This window comes from Heterodontus francisci, chromosome 8 (assembly GCF_036365525.1).
Source record: "Heterodontus francisci isolate sHetFra1 chromosome 8, sHetFra1.hap1, whole genome shotgun sequence".
Classification (NCBI taxonomy): Eukaryota; Metazoa; Chordata; class Chondrichthyes; order Heterodontiformes; family Heterodontidae; genus Heterodontus; species Heterodontus francisci.
The window spans coordinates 88,663,635-88,685,466 of record NC_090378.1 but is presented as its reverse complement, the minus strand read 5'-3'; the positions used below and the strand labels follow the sequence as shown (position 1 = coordinate 88,685,466).

The 21,832-nt window shown below is 42.2% G+C and overlaps 1 protein-coding gene across 1 annotated transcript; it reads left to right on the top strand.

Moving 5' to 3' along the window:
- Nucleotides 1–4,098: 4,098 nt before the first annotated feature.
- Nucleotides 4,099–21,231, top strand: c8h1orf53 (chromosome 8 C1orf53 homolog). The gene is made up of 3 exons (XM_068037698.1): nt 4,099–4,938; nt 20,031–20,132; nt 20,935–21,231. Exons 1-3 carry the CDS (start codon nt 4,627–4,629, stop codon nt 21,004–21,006), a joined length of 486 nt encoding a protein of 161 aa, XP_067893799.1. The 5' UTR covers nt 4,099–4,626; the 3' UTR covers nt 21,007–21,231.
- Nucleotides 21,232–21,832: the final 601 nt, after the last annotated feature.

The window sequence follows — 21,832 nt, the reverse complement described above, 5'->3', positions numbered from 1 at the left end:
AAAACACTTGGAAAAGGTCAGGTCATACTACTTAGACTTCACAGGGTTAGTTATCAGTGCAGCTGATGAAAAGCCAACTTCTTAAAGCTTAAAAAGGACATGCAGTTTGCATGACCAGCTTTAAGTTTCTATTGTCGAATCACAACTGGCTCTCCTGGGACCTGCATGTTTATGAATAATGATTTTACACGAGGCTAGAATTATATTATTTAATACAAAGTCCAAGGCGTACAGCTACCTGCACAAAAAAGCCTCACATCGCTAAACGTCAATCTATTTAGGGTACATTTACATCGGAATGACTAGTCAAAGACCAGATGTTGTAGTTGAAATTCCAGTCAGAGAGAACCCTGTTCATATTGCCTGACTGGCACTGTGAAAAAGAGCTGTACATCCTTCTGGTCACAAGTTTGGGCAGATCTCTCCACCAACAGTAAATGCTGAGAAAGGTGCAGTTTTAAAAAACTAAATCAACTTTAGATGGTCTAAACATTTAACTTAAGGCTAGATGGACTAAACATTTAAACTGAGGTTGGATGGACTATATTTGGATAAATACCTTTGTACACTCTGGCTTGTCATACACATGTGGCCTCTGATGTTGATGCTATCCAAGTAAAGGCTTTTGCCATTTTGATGCACCTCATTGAACATGGTGTCAGAAATGAATCACTGGGATTTGGGAAGATTTCGATAGCCTTTGGATTGAGGCATGTCAGCTGTAAGACAACCAGCAGATGTGCAAAATATTGGAGGATAATTATTCCCTGCGGAATTCCAGCAGGGAGAGTTTTAGTGTAATTTTGAGCAGAAGTTTGACCTGTTAAGAAGCCACAGAAGCCTTCTCAGAGTGTTGTGTGCATTTTGGATGGGAGCCAGGTCATAAAAATTCTGTCTGCAACTTTGCACAGGACATTGACAGCTGAATAAGTCATTGTGGATTCAAATTTTCTAGTACCTCCTCCTATGGACATGAAGGGATATTTGAGAGGGAATTGGCAATTCTCCCAGTCTCAACAGCAGAATGATGAGATTGCCACAGAATTGGACAAGAAACCCAGACAGATAAGAGTTGCAACTATTATCATTGATGGGGAAAGGTGTGTTACAAGCGGTATTTCACCCTAGATCTCACTGAGAAGAAAAGTGAGACTTGAGAGAGTTTGGAGGCTTTGAAGACTCACTTTGATCCCTCTATTAATGGAAAGGGGGAAAATATTGATCAGTATGTGACTGTATTGAGACATCTAGCTGAGTCTTGAGAGTTTGGGCAACTGAAGGATGATTGCATCAGAGACAGAACTGTTCTTAGGAACAAGAGATCCTGCTGTGAGAGCACATCTGCTGAAAGAAGAGAAGCTTACTCTCAAGAAATCTATTAAAATGTGCAGAAGCTCTGAGGTGGCTAATCAACAGCTGACGAGTATTGATGGGACCACAGACAAAGCTGTGCACTATACTGAGAAGCAGTCCAAGTCTTCCAAGCACAAATCAATGAGGAAAAGAAAGGACAACTTTCAGAAGGGCCAGCAGAAAGATCAAGGCCAGAGTACTGGATTATAAATACTGTAAAAACATCACAAGAAGGAACAGGAAGTATGTCCAGCCTGGGGAAAGCAGTGCTCTAACTGCAAGAAGCTGAACCACTTTGCACATAAGTGTTTTGCTAAAAAGAAGAAAAGCAAGCCTGTAAAGAAGGGGCAATGTTGGATGATGATTCTAACAAATCACTCTACACATTGGAACATGTTGGTGCCGTCAGGTCTCGAGGCAGAAAGTGGTTTATGACTGTTGGAATGATGACTGCAGAAGGAGAGCATCAAGCTGATGTGAGCTGTCAGATAGATACTGGTTCTACGTGCAACATCATGAGCTTCATGGACTTGTGTGAAATTGCTCAAGATGGTGATCTGAATATGAAGCTGTTGAAGGTAAAGTTGAGGCTTTATGATGGAACAATGTCCACCCTAAGAGGCCAAACTAAGCTGCGAGTCCAATGCAATGGGTAGAAAGAAGAATTACAGTTCCAGATTGTGGACACTAAGCAAACTCCCCTCATCTCGGCTGAAACAAGTCAAAGGTTTGGACTGGTAACCCTCCACATACCAGAACAGATTTACAGTGTTTCACATAACACCGAGCTACTGACTGCTGAACAAATCCTGACAGGTTACAAAGATGTTTTCACAGCTCTTGGATGCCTTTCTGGTGAATACCATCTCGGAACAGATGAGGGTGTGAGACCAACTCAACACCTTCCGAGGAAAGTTCCAGCTGCCATCAAATCCAGCCTGAAAAACAAGATAGAGAAGATTGAAAAGATGGGAGTAATCAAGAAAGTGACAACTCCTACAGACTGGATTAGAAACATAGTAGCAGTGAAAAAACCAGGAAAGTTGAGGGTGTAAAGATCTAAAGGACCTCAATAAAGCTTTGAAGAGATCTCATGATCCTATATCAACCATTGAAGAGATTCTGCCTCAGCTTGCCAAGGCAAAGTTCTTTACTTCCCTAGATGCCAAGGATGGATACTGACAAGTGAAAGCAGCAGCTTTCTAACTACTTTCTGGATGCCACTTGGGAAGCACAGATGGTTACACATGTCGTTTGGCATTTTTACTGCTCTGGAAGAGTACAAACGCTGATCACATGATATAGTCAATGGACTACCAGGATTGGAAGCAATCATGAATGATCTTCTAGTCTATGAATGTGGAGATACAATGGAAGACGTCATCACAGACGACGATTGGAAATGAGTGAAACTGCTAGAGAGTGTCAGCTGAACTTGAATCTGAACAAGTAAATGTTGCAGCTGAAGATGATGACTGAAGTCAAGTACATAGGTCACGTACTGAGGGCTAAAGAACTTCCCTCTGATCATGATTAAGTGCAGTTGTAGCAAAGATTCAGCAACCAACAGATGTGAAGGCAGTGCAACAATTAGTTGAATTTGTGAACCTCCCAAGCAAGTTCTTGCCCAATCTGTCATCAGAGTGTGAATCACTATGCAAGTTCACTGCACGGATGTTCAGAGGTATTGGGGCACAGAAAAGCAGATTTCACTCACATCAAACAACTAGTGATGATAACGCCACTGCTGAGGTTCGATGATGTTAACAATTAAGTCACCCAGCAGTGTGAAGAACAGGACTTGGAGCAACTGTCATGCGGCAAGGACAACCAGTTGCATTTACATCCAGAGCTTTAATGCAAACTAAACGCGCTATGCACAGATTGAGAGTGTCTGGCTATTGTCTTTGTTTGTGAACATTTCAACCAGTACCGGATTGTGAGAGAAAGTGATGGTAGAGTCTGACCACAAGCCACTTCAAAGCATCTTTCTCAAACCATTTCTATCTGCTCCCAAGCATTTGCAAAGGATGTTACTTTGTTTGCAGAGATATCACTTGGCAGTGCAGGACAAGCAAGGGAAGCAGAGATACATCGCCAACATACGGTCAAGAGCTGCACTCCCTTTGAAGGAAGTTTATGATGAGAGTACAGAATGCAAAATCTTCCTGATTCAACAAGAAGCAACAGCACAATAAGCTCTGGAAGTCATCAACACAGCAGAGATAGTGACTCTGACGGACAAGTGCCTTGCTGAGATCAAGCAAATTATGCGACAAGATGCAACTCTTCAAATGCTCCAGGAAATTGTGATGTAAGGATGGCCTGAAACCATCAAGGACACACCTGTTACTGTAAGAGTACTGGACATATAGAGATGAAGTGACTGCCTAAGATGGCATCTTGTACAAAAGGGGGTAGATCATTATTCCTAAAGTGATGAGAAAAGATACTGAAATGTGTCCATGCAAGCAATCGAGTAGAGTCTGAGGAAGGCAAGGCAAGTACTCTGCTGACCAAACATGAACAATGAGATTGAGGACCGTTTTATTGCCAAAAAATTATATTGATGATATTCTGGAATGCAGGACATTGCAAAATTTAACTTTCAGACAAAGTAACTCTCATGTATGTGGATTAATTTGCAAACAATTTTGCATATTTTTTCTGAAAAGGAGGCTGTTTGGCTAAATACCTTTGTACACTCTGGCTTGCCATACACATGTGACCTCTGATGTCAATGTATACACATTAAGGCTTGTGTCATTTTGATACACTACATGGAAGAGACTAAATATTTAAACTGGAGATGTGTCATTCTACAATTTGGGGGCATTAATTTAATTCTAAATCTACAGCATAATAATTCCTTCACACTGGTCCGTTCGTGTCAGCTCCCAAGTTGAACTGTATTATTCCTGTGCATCGTTTCCCGGGTGAAGAGAAACCACCGATTTCCTTTTTTACTCTGACAACAACCAGTGCAAAAGCTGCGCCACTGCTCCAGCATCCGGAAGGCGACAAACATTTACCAGTGTGAGCAGGAAGCACTTTCCACTAAAATCAGTCAAGTTTCTCCAACAAACGCGATATCCTTTGTTTAATTAAAATATCCGACTATTTCATGTACGTTTAGGGAATTTTCAGCGTATGATTGTTTCGGTGCAGTGTAACCTTCCCAATGGCCCGGTGCTGTGAAATGCCGACAATGTTTTTAAACCCTAAATCTTTGCAGTGTTTATCCTCCCGGTGCAGTTCAACACATTCATCCCAATGTTGTTACATCCAAACACTTTGAAGTGGCCAAGCGTTGCTTATAATATTGGAAGAAGTGTGTGCAAAAGTCTTTGTGTGACCTCGACTCTTGGCTGCAAGGTCAGCCCGAACTCCAGCTCCAGTGTGAGCGGCAATGAGGGACAGGGCAGCCCGGGCTCCGGCGGCAGCGAGGGTCGGGGCAGCCCGGGCGAGGAACCCCATTCGGCTGTCAGTACAGGGGACGGGGCGCCTGAAGCCGAGCCCCGGGAAGTTGCGGCGTTAACAGCACTCGAAAAGGAGATCGCCGCCTCTCATCGCCAGGCCTGCGAGGTGAGTCATTGCCAACAACTGCCACCGCACTTTTCAAGCGGAAACGATCCTTGTTACCAGCAAAGTAAGTGCTGCCAGGCCAAACTTTCGTTCCAGCCCTTTCAGACCAGTGAGTGCTGCTCACTATATTACACCTTTCATTGATCAAGATTGCAATTTCCTGTGGGCTGAAATATTTCCAGCTGTGTTGTGTTTTTTGAAAAAAAGGAAAGGGAAAAGGTGCCTTTAAAATACTCAAACGACATTACGCCATTCTCTTAACTCATTGCTTTGCATTTGGAATATTATTTGACGCAGAATTTGCTGTCAAATTAAGGGTGAGGTTAACGGCGCTCGCTGTTATTTTTGCGGAAAGTACCACATCTTCAAGCGAGGGACAGGCGAACAGTTAATGCTAACCTGCCAAGGTTGCTGTCGTGATGCGTCGCTCTGCCGTCAGCTTTGGGGAAATGACTTCTTGTTCGTATTAAACGATGTGTATTTGCGTGTTAGATATGAACTCAACTGGTCACGTTGTCATTTCAAGTTTAAGTACCCTTTTAATGATGATAATTGTTAGTTATTCCAATTAACTCCTGGCACTGAAAATTAACGATTACAAGTGAGGAGCCTCATTCCTTCAGGTTTTAATTGTTGTTAGAGATTTTGAACGTAAAAATTTAAATTAAAAATAATTCATGTCTGTCTCTTTTATCTCTCTTAATTCAAATTTTCTTTCCTTCTCTCTTTCTGTAACTGATTTGTCATTGAATTCACCCACTCTAATTTACACTTCTTTCTCAGTCCTTGCACTGTTCCCCAATCTTTCAATCTGATTGGTTAAGGAGTTGCACAGTTCTTGCCCTGTTACCCTCGTTGCACAATTATCACCTCGTACTTTAAGCATCTGAGTGGACAAAAATGTTTTGAGTTGAAGGGTGCAGGCTCAAGTCTAACTAATGCAGGCACCATTTGTTGGTGCAAGGGCTACAGCAAAGTCTGGCCCATTAGCACTCATTTGCAACAAATACAAGAGAAAGTAAATCACAGTCTATAATAAGTGTTTGCAATTCGAGGAACTTCGACTCAGGGTTATTGAGCTGGAGTCTAAGGTGTAGTCATTGAGATGCATCAGGGACGGCGAGGGTTGCCTGGGCATTATGACCCAGGAGGCAGTCACAGTCTTTTGGTTCGGTTGTGGTTTAGATCTAGTCTGTGGTCAGAGACAGGAGTGTGTTAGAGCCATTAAAGCAGGTAAGGAGACCCCCAGATGCTGTGATGGAGGACCCTCAGCCTTTGCCAGTGTCCAGCACGTACATGGTGCTTGCTACCAGGGTGGATGAGAACAAAGACTGCAGGAAGGATGGGAAAATTTACGACACAGTAGTACAGGAAGATATTCATGTCAGGGGAGTGTAAAGGAATGTAACAGTGATAGAGGATAGGATGTTCGGGGGATAGATACTTATCTCTGCAGCTATGACCGGGAGTTCCAAAGCCTGCCCAATGCCAGGGTTAAGGACATCTCCTCATGACTGGAGAAGGAGGGAGAGGATCCAGCTGTTGTCCACATAAGGGCCAACAACATAGGTAGAACTAGGAATTAGGTTCTGCGAAGAAGTTTGAGGAGCTAAAGTACAAATTAAAAAGCGGAACATCAGAGGTAATAATCTCTACTACTTGAGCCATGCACAAGTTATCATAGGGGCAAATAGATTAAAGGTTTAAGTGCATGGCTGAAACAGTGGTGTGGGAGGCCGAGGTTTCAATTCATGGGCCACTGGCACCAGTACTGGGGAAAGAGGGAGCTGTTCCATTCGGACGGGCTCCACTTAAACTGGGCTGGAACCAGTGTGTTGGCAAATTAAAAAACTAGGGAAATAGATAGGGCTTTACACTAATAAGGGGAAAGAGAGGGCTCAGATAAGGATAAATTTATAAGTCTGAAAAGAAAAGTCAAGGCTATGGAGTAGAGTAGAGATTTGGGTAAAATCAAGCAGATTGTGTCAAAAAGGGGCACAGAATTTAACAATGGTAATAGGAAATAAAAACTTCACTGGAAAAATGGTACAGTCATGGCTAACTAGAGAAATTAAGGATAGCATTAGATAAAAAAAAAGCTTACAATGTTGCCAAGAAGAGTAGTTGGTCTGAAGATTGGGAGGATTTTAAAAATCAATAAAGCATAGCCACGAAATTGATTAAGATGAAGAAAATAGAATAAGGGTAAACTAACGAGAAATATTTTTTAAAAAATTGTAGAGCTTTTACAGGTATGTAAAAAGAGATTAGCAAAAGTAAATGTGAATCCCTTAGAGGCAGAGATAGGAGAAATTATAATGGTGAATAAGGAAATGGCTGAAGTTAAAAACAAATATTTTGTGTTGGTCTTCACAGGAGAAGACACAATGGACATACTGGAATTTGTGAGGAACCGAGTGTGTATTGAGAATTAGAAACTTAAAATAATTAATATTAGCAAATAAAATGTACTGGAGAAATTAATGGGACTGCAAACTGACAAATCACCTGGACCTGATGGCTCTCACCATAGGGCTTTAAAAGAGTTGGCTGCAGAAATAGTGGATACATTGATCTTCCAGAATTCCCTAAACTCTAGAACATCCCCATGGATTGGAAAGTAGCAAATGTAACCCCACTATTCAAGAAAGGAGGGAGAGAGTAAACAGGAAACTGTAGGCACTTAGCCTGACAGCAGTAGTAGGAAAATTGCTAAAATCTATTGTTAAGTACATGATAACAGCACTTGGAAAAATACAATAAGATTAGGTAAAGTCAACATGGTTTTATGAAAGGGAAATAGTGTTTGACTAATCTTTTAGATTTTATAAATAACAGCTGGGTAGACAAAGAGGAACCAGTGAATTTAGTATATTTGGATTTTCAGTAGGCATTCAATAAGGTGTCACACAAGAGATTGTTCCACAAGATTACGGCTCATGGGGTTCCGGGTAATAAGAATTGAGAATTAGTTAATGGACAGAAAACTGTGTGTAAGAATAAACGGGTCATATTTGGGATGGTAGGCTGTAACAAGTGGAGTGCAGCAAGGATTTGTGTTTGAGCCTTAAGCTGCCTACAATCTGCATCAATGACTTAGATATAGGGCCCGTGTGGAATATAACCAAGTTTGCTGACGATGCAAAGCTTTGAGGAGGATGTAAAGAGGTTACAAATTATATAGATTGGACAAGAGGTAGCAGATGGAATATAATATGGGGAAGTTTGAAATTATACACATTAGCAGAAAGAATGAAAAAGCAAAATATTTTTTAAAAGGTGAGAGACTGGTAAATGTTGGTATTCAGAGGGATTTGGGAGTCCTTGTACACGAATCACTGAAAGTTGCCATGCAGTTAGGAAAGCAAATGGTGTGTTAGCCTTTATTGCAAAGGGATTGGAGTATAAGAATAAGGACGTCTTGCTGTAATTATATAGGGCTTTGGTGAGGCTACATCTGCAGTACTGTATACAGTTTTGGTCCTCTTACCTAAGGAAGGATATAATTGCCTTAGAGGTGTGACAAAGGTTCATTAGATTGATTCCCAGAATGAGAGGTCTCTCCTGTGAGGAGAGGTTGAGTTGAATGGGCCCATGTGCTCTGGAATTTAAAAGAAGGACAGGTGATCTCATTGAAACATATAAAATTCTCAGATAGCTTGAGAGGGTAGATGCTGAGAGGTTGATTCTCCCGGTTGAAGAGTCTAGAACTAAAGTTCAATGTCTCAGGATAAGTGGTCAGCTATTTAGGACTGAAATGAGGAGACATTTCTTCATTCAAGGGGTTGTGATTCTTTGGAATTCTCAACCCTAGTGGACTCTGGGTGCACAGTCTAGACTGCAGGAGCTGTGGGAACCAGTGAGAGCCGAGCGTAACGAGCTACAGCAGCCACCGCCACCAGTCCATAGGTTCAGACAGGAGCTGTAGGAAACAATGAGAGCTGAGCGGGACTAGCCGTTGCAACAGCCACCGCCACCAGTCTGTAGGTTCAGAGCCCGAGTTCGGAAAGAAAAATCGAGGTGTGACATCAGTTAGGTGATTGGCTGGTGAGTATTTCCTATTTGTCTTATCTAAACTAGGGAATAAACAGGTGTGTCTTATCTTTTTTTTTAAACGAGGTTTATTACTACTAGTAAGGTGAAGAGGGGAAGGAGGTGCTCCTTCTACCTTTTTCAGCCTCCAGTAGTTGGTGATTTTTTTCTTCCTTTGTCTCCAAGCGAGGGGAGTGCAACTTAACTTATAAGCCAATTGGTCAGTGAGTATCCACTGTAAGGGACTGTGTGTAAATAGCTGCATAATAGAAAACGTAAAAGTTTTAAATAACCTTTAATTACCTACAGGAGAAGGTGATTAGTGAGCGAGGGTCTGTAATTCTACATTCTTCTAGCAACTAGTTCAAAAGTAAGGTTAAGATATGGCAAGGCAGCTCAATCGAGTGGAATGTGCCTCCTGTGGTATGTGGGAAGTTGTGGGCAAGTGGCCTTGGTGAACACATCTGCGGGAAGTGTCATCAGCTGCAGAAACTTGAGCTCCGGGTTTCGGAACTCGAGCGGGGGCTGGAGTCACTGTGGTGCAACCACTGGGCTACTACATGGATAGTACATTTAGGGAGCTGGTCACACTGCAGGTTAGGAGTGTGCAGGCAGGGAGGGAATGGTGACCACCTAAAGGTCTAGGAGGACCAGGCAGTAGTGCAGGAGTCCTCTGAGCCTATCTCGCTCATAAACCGATTTTCCATTTTAGACACTGGTGAGGGCAATGGTTCCTCAGAGGTGTGTAGCAGGAGCCAAGTTCTGGGCACCACGGGTGGCTCAGCTGCAAGGGCGGGAAGGAAGAAGAGTGGAAGAGGTAGTTGTAGGGGATTCGATAGTTGGGGAACAGACAGGTATTTCTGCGCCTGTAGACATGACTCCAGGATGGTATGTTGCTTCCCTGATGCCAGGGTCAAGGATGTCACAGTGTGGCTGAAGGACATTCTTAAGGGGGAGGGCGAACAGCCAGAGGTTGTGGTTCACATTGGTACCAATGACATAGGTAGCAAGAGGGATGAGGTCTTGAAAGCAGATTTTAGGGAGCTCGGTAAGACACTAAAAAGTAGGACCTCACAGGTAGTAATCCCAGTGCCACGTTCTAGTGAGCATAGAAAATGAGGTTAGAGATGAGGAATGGTGACTGGAGAGATGGTGCTGGAGGGGGAGGTCTTTAGATTCCTGGGCATTGGAACCAGTTCTGGGGGAGGTGGGACCTGTATAAGCTGGATGGTTTGCACCTCAGTAGGGCCGGGACCAGTATCTTTGCCTGGAGGTTTTCTAGTGCTGCTTGGTAGGGTTTAAACTAGTTTGGCAGGGGATGGCAACCTGAGGGTAGACTCAGATGGGGCATAATCAGAAATGGAAATGGAAGGCAGAGGAAACAAAGCTTAGAAAATTAAAAAAAGAGTTTGGCAGTGCTCAAGGATATCTACTTCAATGCAAGAAGTATCGCAGATAAAGCAGACGAGCTGAGGGCACAGAAAAAGACATGGCATGATATCATAGCTATTACAGAAATATGGTTTAAAAGAGAGACAGGAATGATAGCTCAACATTCCTGGTCACAGGGTTTTCAGATGAGATAGGAGGCTAAAAAGGGATGGGGGTGGCAATTTTGGTTAGCGAAATAATTACAGCTGTGAGGAGGGATGATATGTTAGAAGGATCATTAATTGAGGCCATATGGATTGAACTTAGGAACAATAGAGGGGCAGTGTACTATAGAACCCCAATCAGAAAGGAGATAGAAGAGTAAATATGTAGGCAAATCTCTTGAGAAGTACAAAAACAATAGGACAGTAATAGTAGGGGATTTTAACAATCCCAATATTAACTGGGATAGTTTTAGTATGAAAGGAATGCAGGGAACAGAATTCTTAAGGTACATTCAGGAGAACTTTTTGGCCAGTATGTAACAAGTCCAAAAAGAGAGGGCAAGGTTCTGGACTTGGTTTTAGGTCGTGAAGCTGGGCAGGTGGAGGGAGTGGCAGTGGGAGAGCATTTTGGTGGTAGTGATTATAATTCAGTTAGTTTTAACATAATTATGGAAAAGGACAGAGACAGAACAGGAATTAAAGTTATAAATTGGGTTAAGGCCAGTTTTACCAAGCTGAGAGGTAATTTAGCAAAAGTGGACTGGAAACAGCTATTTGAAGGTAAATCAGTGTCAGAGTAATGGGAGGCATTACATACATACGAACATACGAAGTAGGAGTGGGCCCCTCAAGCCTGCTCTGCCATTCAACAAGATCATGGCTGATTTGATTGTAACCTCGATTCCATTTTCCTGCCTACCGCTGATAACCTTTCACTTACTTATCAAGAATCTATTGACCTCCGCCTTAAACATATTCAAAGACTCTGTTTCCACCGCCTTTTGAGGAAGAGAGTTCCAAAGACTCACAACCCTCTTGAGAGAAAAAAAATGTCTGCTCATCTCTGTCTTAATGGGCGACCCCTTATTTTTAAACAGTGACCCCTAGTTCTAGATTCTGCCACAAGGGGAAACATCTTTTCCACATCCACCCTGTCAAGACCCCTGAGGACCTTATATGTTTCAATCAAGTCGCCTCTTACTCTTCTAAACTCCAGCGGATACAAGCCCAGCCTGTCTAACCTTTCCTCATTAGCCAACCCGCCCATTCCAGTTATTAGTCGAGTAAACCTTCTATGAACTGCTTCCAACACATTTACATCCTTCCTTAAATAAGGAAACTAATACTGTACACAGTACTCCAGATGTGGTCTCACCAATGCCTTGTATAACTGAAGCATTACCTCCCTACTTTTGTGTTCAATTCCCCTCGCACTAAATGATAACATTACGAACATACGAATTAGGAGCAGGAGTAGGCCACTTGGCCCCTCGGGCCTGCTCCGCCATTCAATAAGATCATGGCTGAACTGATTACTCCACATTTCCACCTACCCCCAATAACCTTCCACCCCCTTGCTTATCAAGAATCTATCTACCTCTGCCTTAAAAATATTCAAAGACTCTACTTCCACTGCCTTTTGAGGAAGAGAATTCCAAAGACTCACGACCCTCTGAGAGAAAAAAATTCTCCTCAACTCTGTCTTAAATGGGCGACCCCTCATTTTTAAACAGTGACCCCTAGTTCCAGATTCTCCCACAAGGGGAAACATCCTTTCCACATCCACCCTGTCAAGACCCCTCAGGATCTTATATGTTTCAATCAAGTCGCCTCTTACTCTTCTAAAGCCTGTACAGTCTTTCCTTGTAAGACAGGCCACCCATTCCAGGTATTAGTCTAGTAAACCTTCTCTCTACTGCCTCCAACACGTTTACATCCTTCCTTAAATAAGGAGACCAGTACTGTACACAGCACTCCAGATGTGGTCTCACCAATGCCCTGTGTAGCTGAAACATGTGGTATTCAATTCCCCTCACAACAAAAGATAACATTCCATTAACTTTCCTAATTACGTGCTGCACCTGCATACTAACCCTTTTGCGATTCATGCACTAGGACACCCAGATCCCTCTGCATTTCAGAGCTCTGCAATCTCACCATTTAGATAATATGCTTTTTTATTCTTCCTGCCAAAGTGGACAATTTCACATTTTTCAATATTATACTCCATTTGCCAGGTCCTTGCCCACTCACTTAACCTATCGATATCCCTTTGTAGCCTCCTTATGTCCTCTTCACAAGTTACTTTCCTACATATCTTTGTGTCATCAGCAAATTTAGCAACCATACCTTCGGTCCCTTCATCTAAGTCTATGAACTGCTTCCAACACATTTACATCTTTCCTTAAATAAGGAAACTAATACTGTACACAGTACTCCAGATGTGGTCTCACCAATGCCTTGTATAACTGAAGCATTACCTCCCTACTTTTGTGTTCAATTTATATAAATTGTAAAAAGTTGAGGCCCCAGCACAGATCCCTGTGGCAGATCACTCGTTACATCTTGCCAACCAGAAAATGACCCATTTATGCCTACTCTCTGTTTCCTGTTAGCTGACCAATCTTCTATCCATGCCAATATGTTACCCCCTACACCATGAGCTTTTATTTTCTGCAATACCCTTTGATGTGGCATCTGATCAAATGCCTTCTGGAAATCTAACTACAATACATCCACTGGTTCCCCTTTATCCACAGCACATGTAACTCCCTCAAAGAAATCCAATAGATTGGTTAAACATGATGTCCCTTTCACAAAACCATGTTGACTCTGCCTGATTACCTTGAATTTTTCTAAGTGCCCTGCTATAACATCTTTAATGATAGCTTCTAACATTTTCCCTAATACAGCTGTAAAGCTAACTGGCCTGGTGATTCCTGATTTCTGTCTCCCTCTCTTTTTGAATAAAGGAGTTACATTCGCGATTTTCCAATCTAATGGAAATTCAAAGGGGAGATTCGGGGGTTCATAGTAAACATGTTGCCACAAAGGAAAAGGGAGAGATGGCCAAATCTAGAGCCCCCCTGGATGTCAAGGAACTTACAGGGTATAATAAGGCAGAAAAGGAAAGCTTAGGTCAGACACTGCAAACTCAATACTACAGAAAGCTGAGAGAAGTATAGAAAGTGGAGGGGTGAAATTGAAAAGGAAATTAGGAAAGCAAAGAGAGGGCATGAAAGAATATTGGCAAGTAAAATCAAGGAGAACCCAAAAATGTTGTATCAATACATTAAGAGTAAGAGGATAACTAGGGAAAGACCAAAAAGATAACCTGTGTGTGGAGGTGTAAGATGTGGGTCTGGTTCTCAATAAATACTTTGCGTGTATCTTCAAAAAAGAGGGGGAAGATGCAGACATTGTAGTTAAGGAGGAGAAGTATGATGTATTGAATGTGATAAACATAGGGAGAGAGGAAATATTAAGGGGATTAGCATGCTTGAAAGTGGATAAATCACCAGGACCGAATGAAATGTATCCCAGGGTGTTAAAAGAAACCAGGGAGGAAATAGTGGAAGGTCTGACCATCATTTTCCAATCCTCACTGGATACAGGTGTGGTGCCAGAGGTTTAGAGGTCTGCTAACATTGACCCTTTGTTTAAAGAGAGAGCAAGGGATAGACTGAATAATTACAGGCCAGTCAATCTAACCTTGGTAGTGGGCAAATTATCAGAATCAATTCTGAGAGACAGGATAAACTGTCACTTTGGCACGGATTAATCAAGGATAGTCAGCATGGATTTGTTAAGGGAATATCGTGCCTGACTAACTTAATTGAATTTTTTGAGGAAGTAACAAGGTGGATTGATGAGCGTAGTGATGCGGATGTGGTTTACATGGATTTTTAGCAAGGCTTTTGACAAGGGCCCACGTGGCAGACTGGTTAAAAAAATAAAAGCCCATGGGATCCAGGGGAATGTAGCAAGCTGGATACAAAATTGGCTTAGTGACAGGAAAGAAAGGGTAATGGTTGAGGGGTGTTCTTGTGACTAGAGGGCTGTTACCAGTGGGGTCCCGCAGGGTGCAGTACTAGGTCTCCTGCTTTTTGTGGTATATATTAATGATTTGGATGTAAATGTAAGAGGAATGATCAAGAAGTTTGCAGACGACACAAAAATTGGCTGTGTGGTTGATAGCGAGGAGGATAGCTGTAGACTGCAGGAAGATATCAATGCACTGACCAAGTGCGCAGAAAAGTGGCAAATGGAATTTAACCCAGAGAAGTGTGAGGTGATGCATTTGGGGAGGTCAAACAAGATAAAGGAATACACAATAAATGGGAGGATACTGAGAGGTGTAGAGGAAGTGAGGGACCTTGGTATGTGTGTCCACAGATCCCTGAATAGCAGGACAGGTCGATAAGGTGGTTAAGAAGGCATATGGAATCCTTTCCTTAATTAGTCGAGGCATACAATATAAGAGTAGTGAGGTTATGCTGGAACTATATAAAACATTATTTAGGCCACAACCTGAGTACTGTGTGCAGTTCTGGTCACCTAATTACAGAAAGGATATAATTGCACTAAAGAGGGTACAGAGGAGATTTACAAGGATGTTGCCAGGACTGGAAAATTGCAGCTATGAGTAAAGATTGGATGGGCTGGGGTTGCTATCCTTGGAACAGAGGAGGCTGAGTGGAAATTTGATTGGAATGTACAAAATTGTGAGGAGCCTGGATAGGGTGGATGGGAAGGGCCTATTTACCTTAGCAGAGAGGTCAGTGACTAGGGGGTATAGATTTAAAGTGATTAGTAGAAGGATTAGAGTGGAGATGAGGAAAATATTTTTCACACAGAGGGTGTTGGGGGTCTGGAACTCACTACCTGAAAGGGTAGTAGAGGCAAAAATCCTCAACTCACTTAAGACGTGCCTGGATGTGCACCTAAAGTCCTGTGACCTGCAAGGCTACGGACCAAATGCTGGAAAGTAGGATTAGCCTGTGTGGCTATTTTGCTTTTCGGCTGGCGCAGACACAGTGGGCCAAGTGGTCTCTTTCTGAGCTATAAACTTTCTGTGATTCAATGAGTACTCTCAAGACTGAGATTGGTAGATGTTTAGGCACTAAGGAAATCAAGGAATATGGGAGTAAGGTGGGAAAGTGGAGTTAATGTAAAAATTCAGCCACGATCTCATTGAATGGTGGAGCAGTGTTGATGTAAACCCGTTCCTATTTCTCATGTCCTTAATAAACTAACTCCTTAAAATCTGGGGTACTGCTCCGGTGACTCATTTGCATGGCCGCAGCAGCCTGCCCCCTGCGATGATGTGGAGGGGGGCGGGTGAGCCACTGCAGGTAATGGTGCCAATGTGCTGGCGGCATTTTTAAAGGGCTTACAGCCCTCAATGCACATTTAAAATTGAAAGGGACAGGTAAATTTAAGTTTCCTAAAACTAAATAAAATAAATGTACCATGTACTCTCCCACCCCAATGGTAAATCACAACATTCCTGCCCTTTTCCCTCCCAGAATACAGATATTTAAAATTTGACCTTCCTGCACCCCCCCCTTCCAAAGTTTTGTACCTTTTCCTTTTACCCCCTTCACGTCAACCCCCCCTCCCCCGACCAGTCCGCAGCATCTTAACCCACTCACCCACTCCCGCACAGAGAAAAAAAATCCTCCTCCCCCATCCCCACAGATGTTGTGTCACGTTTCCCCGAAAGGGGATTCGAAGGTGTGGCATTGTCGGCCGCCTGAATGAAGATCGGTGCGGCGATTAAAGAGGCAACGGGACCCTCATTAAATGAGGTTTGTAAATTAGTTTACATATTTAAGTGGGTGTCCTGTCACCGAGCGGCGGGGTGCCCACCACGCGGCCTTGCCGCCGCCGAAATCGGCATGGGGCCTGTCAGGGTCGGGGTCAGTGGCGGGCCTCTGCCGCACCGATCTTCATTGCCCCCCCACCAACGTTCCCGACGGCAGAGTGGCTTTAAAATCCAGCCCATTGTATACAAAAGCAAGGAAGTTAATGGTAAATCTTTATAAATCACTGGTTCTACCTTAGCTAGGGTATTGTGTTCAATTCTGAGCAACACACTTTAGAAAGGACATAAAGGCCTTTGAGAGGGTGCAGAGATTTGCTGGAATGGTATCAGGAATGAGGGGTTTCAGTTATCTGGACAGACTGGAGAAGCTGAGATTGCTTCTCTTCAAGCGGAGTAGGCTAAGGGGAGAGTTAATAGAGGTATTCAAAATTATGAGGGATTTTTAATAGAGTAAATAGGGAGAAACTGTTTTCACTTTCAGGCGGGTTGGTAACCAGAGGACAGAGATTTAAGATAACTGACAAAATTGCCAGGGGCTGATAAGGAGAATGTTTTTCACTCCACGAGTTATGATGATCTGGAATGCACTGCCTGAAAGAGGAGTGGACACAGATAGAATATGAGCTTTCAAAGGGGAATTGGATCTCTACTTAAAAAGAAAAAAGTTTTAAGCATTGACTTTGGAAGATTGGAAAATACACCCAAACTTCTGTGGGATAAATAAAAACAGGAAGTGCTGGAAATACTCAGCAGGTCTGGCAGTGTCTGTGGAGAGAGAAGCAGTGTTAATATTTCAGGTCTGTGACCTTTCATTCGAACTGCTATAGGGTTTGTTTAGTATCTGTTGTTTGTTCTGTGTATTAATGTGAGTTTGCAAGTGCAAAACAGTTTGTCAGTAGGATTAAGTTGCAGACATTATGATTATTCCATAACATTTTCTGATAACAGTTCCTGTCTGTTTTACAGCAGTGTATTGTGTTCACTAATGGTTAACAAAATGGTCATAATTGATGAACCAAAACTGCACCAAACACAGCTGAAGTGGGAAATACATTTTTGGACCCCGATGAAAAATAACATAAAGGCGCCTTTTAGAAATGATTTGTGCAGAAATGTGATAAGGGTAATATAATGGATTGGAGCAGATTCACGACATGTGTGGTACAAAAAATAGAAGCCAAAAAGTCTGATATCTAATAAAAGCAGCCCACTGTGGTCTAATCCAATAATTCAAAAATAAATAAAGTGATAATGCCATGAAATAGTAAGTGTAACGACTGTTTCCTGGATAATCAGCTAATTCAGGTACATTGATTTGGGCAAAGCATAATATAATTTCAGCTACTATTCCTGTGAAATAGTGGTAGTAATCTGTCCAATAGCAGATCCTCTGCTCAGTTTTCCACACCTCATGTTCCTGCAGTTTCCTCTTCAGTTGCTTTTAAGAGCCTTCCATTTTTGAACTTCCATGAGAAATGAGCAATACGACTGGGGAAAATGTACATGAGGTGGTTTCCCATTGCCTTCCCCGTGTGATTTAAAGGAATCACAAGTTCTCTTCCCAAAGGATCCTCCAACCGTAAGCAGCTGTTGTCCCTCGAGGTTCTAGCTCTTTCGCTATCACCACCGCAAATTCACTGGTTCTGTCATTGGCCGTGGCTCGTAACCCTGAGCCTGGGGCAACTTGCAAAAGGGCAGGGATGACCACCTCCTCAAGTCTCAAAAAACCCTTCTATCCTGTGAAATATTAAGATTCAAAAAATAAAGAATTGGCATCAGGCATTTCACTCCCAGATAAATTTAATTTATGGAAACATTGCAGTTTCGAACAACAATCGAACGATATTGCTTTTAAGGTATTGGACTAAAATCAGACCTGACATCTCTAAAAAGCACATTCCTTAAGCATGTGTCTACACTCCAACTTCAGTGTCGAAACCAAGCTGTTTCTAGTTCACTACAAAGCTAAACTTGTGTTAATTGCAGAGTCAGATCAGTGATCTAACTCAACACACTCGGGACCTGAAACTAAAACCCCAGCAGCTGGTGGTTTCACACCATAGCACACATCCCTCCCTCAGTGAAAATGGGATCTTGGGCAGTTCAGATTTCCATTTCCAATTTCCTCCCATGTGCAGTGTTGTGGCTCTATGATGTTTAAAGTCCTCTTATCAAATCCTCTTCCTCCATCCCCCAGCCAACCTCCAGCACCTTCCCAAATTGTCCTTTCCAGATTGATTGAATCAGGAGAGCTTTCCAATCCATCTCACCAACAGCACAAAATTAAATAAATCCATTGCTATCAAAAGCAATTACAACATGTAAACTTGGAATGAAAAGTGTAATGGCATCAGGACTGTCATTCCCAGCTCACAGAAAGAAACATGTATTGCACAAAATAAATTTAAACATAGATTATAATTATGATAGATCAGCAGCAACAAAATTAAATATAATCAAACAAGGATCTGTATAATTTCAACTTGCTGTTTAGTGAATTGCTTTATTGCTGGGGCTTTACATGCTAGCTCTTACAGTGCTGTTCAAAGCACGAGGATATCATTTTAACATTCCCTACACCTCTTAATTTGTCACAGCTCATACTTGCTACTGCTCTGTGAAAAGGTGTAATTTGGCTCTTCAAATTGCAGTGATTTCAAGAGTGACTTGCTCTCGGTTCACTTTGTGCACTGTAACTGCATTTTTGGATTCAAGTGCATGAATTTCAATGTAATGTAATAAATCATGTAGTATTTTTATACACTTGTTGGTCTAGATTGAGTTAAAGTTGTTGATGAACATTATATTCCAATTTAGCCATATTTATTGGAAAATGAGACATTATAGAACTGCCGCAAATCAGTAATCAGTATATCCTTATTCTATACATCATGAACACTCCCAAAGGAAAATGATGAATCCATTGTGTGCTGTATTATAATTTTATTTTTGGAAGTGACATTTTGCTAGGTTTATGAGGATAATAATAGTCAACGCATTGTGAATAAAATCATGGCTCATATAAATATGTGTGCGTAATACCAATTGGAAGTCTATAGATACATCTATTGACCCAGTGGGAACAATTCATTAAAACTTCTGCAAGTGGTCTGCATTAGATTTCTTCACAAAACCAATCCACAGTAAATCATACCCATAAATGTTCAGGGCTCCGCTGTTCGTGCCCGTGTCTTGAGCTGCCACGACCAAGAACTCTGAAATTATGCCCATAAAACTCTCCTCCTTTGAGACACATCTTAAAATCTATCTCTTTGACCAAGCATTTGGGTCTCCTTATGTGGCTCAGTGTCACATTGTGTCTGATAATGCTCCTGTGAAGTGCCTTGTGGTGTTTTTACTATGGCAAGGTGCAATAGAAATGCATGTTGTTGTGAATGAGTGGAGTGGCTTACTCGTTCTCACTGTGGTCATTGGAAATTGGGGTGTAAAAACCTATGCCTCGCATACACCCCACCCAGTCCCCCTAGTTCACCCCCACCGCCTCCATCATATCGACAAGTGTCATCTGTAAAGGATGTTTCCCTGAGCTGGGGGGCGGGGCGGGTGACTCTGCTGCACTGAAATGACAACACGGGAAAAGCACAAATAAACATCCCGCTCATCTCCCAAATGTTTACAAGTTATTCCTGCAAACTCAGTTTGGAAACCTAATGCAGCGCCGATTCTAATCCCTTTGGGCAAAAGGCTCCCCTTTTTCCAGCAGCTTTTAGCTCCCAGCTGGAGATCCGCGCACTGTCTGCAGTCGGTGGAGATTAGAACATCAACATTCACCTTTTACCATTCTTGTTTTACAATGTATGGCCACAATATTAGCTGTCCCCTTTGTGTTGTTAAAGGCCGCCCAACAGACCTACGTGGACCCAGAAAGCGGTTACCTGGTATTTACTCGTCTGGCCCACCTGCAGCGGGGGAAATGCTGCGGCTCCGCTTGCAGACACGTGAGTAACAGACTTTCTTTTGTTTACATCCGCCTCCGATTTCCAACAGGAATTTCCTCTTTCCTGATCTAGTAAATCCAGACTCAAACTCCAAAATAAATCCTATCTGAGATGTCTGACCCTTTAGGTTTGCGAGGGCAGTTCTCAAGTTATTATTGTATTTTTGTGTTACAGATAGTTACAAATCCGTAGACTAAAATAAACATTTGGACCAATTCTGAGGGATTGTAAGAATGTTATTATTGAGTTTATGCAAGGAGAATTTTTAATAATGCATCAAAGGAGAACATTTAAAACCTCATCTTTCCCCTTTTTACTGTTTAAAATGATTGATTAAAAAGTAAATATTGAAGGCGATTGCTTAAGAATGTGGGAAGTAATCCTAAGGCTTTAGTTTAGATTTTCTAAGCCTTGTTATCTTGGCACGCATCTTTCCAACTGGTCGGGACACATTTAGTTTTATTAGTGACTTCAAATTAAATTGGGATTTTGCTTTCTTCAAACTGAGAAAACCCAACATAAATCATTAAATTCCACTAATAGGCTCGATCACTTTCGACATAACCAAGCTCAGCACTTGAGACATGTTTAGGAAGTGCGGTTTCCTGAACAGTAATCAATACCACTTGTTGAAACCTCGTCTTTCACTTACATTCTTAAGCCTGGAGGCAGCTTGCCAAGAAAACTGACTTTTATCCCACGTTAATTTATATGTGTGAAGAATCTTCAACTATTAGGTGCCCGTTACATTCATAGCCAGGGCAGAAAAGAATCATTCCATGTTTTAAAATTCTCTTCGCAGTGCCCTTACAACCAAGTCAACGTTAAAGACCCGTCTAAAAGGAAACGCTTCAATTCCAAGTTTTATGTCTGAATTTGGTGACAAATCGAGGCATGTCAACGGATTGGATCCAGTCAAAACAGTTTTGCTCATGAAAAAGAAGACAGGATTGGATCATTGATGCTGACTTGTCCCAAACCCCAGAAGAAATATTGTTTGAAGCAAAATGCCCCTGATGTTTTCCTTCTACACGTTTCTGTCTGAGTGCCAGTGCATTGGTTAATGAACTTTTCCATAATAAAAGATGGTGCAATGCAATTGTTGACACTTCAGGCATTTTTTTCCCATCATAGCTTTGCTGTTAAACATATTTCAAAGAAGTACTGTTTTGAAGCGTTAAGTAAACTGGCTGAAAATTATTTTCAATGATCATGAAAATGGACAACTTGGTTATTCAAGGTAGGAACACGAAAATGGAGAAATAGTCAACACAGAAAAGTAGTTTTCCAAAAAGTACTGAAGTTTTTTTATTCGTTCAGGGGATGTGGGTGTGGCTGAGTAGGCCAGCATTTATTGCCCATCACTAATTGCCCTTGAGAAGATGGTGGTGAGCTACCTTCTTGAACCACTGCAGTCCTTGAGGTGTGGGTACACCGACAGTGCTGTTAGGAAGGGAATTCCAGGATTTTGACCCAGTGACAGTGAAGGAACGGGGATATAGTTCCAAGTCAGGATGGTGTGTGGCTTGGAGGGGTACTTGCAGGTGGTGGTGTTCCCATGCATCTGCTGCCCTTGTCCTTCCAGAAAGTAGAGATATCGTGGGTTTGGAAGGTGCTGTCTAAGGAGCCTTGGTGCGTTGCAGCAGTGCATCTTGTAGATGGTACACACTGCTGCCACTGTGCATCAGTGGTGGAGGGAG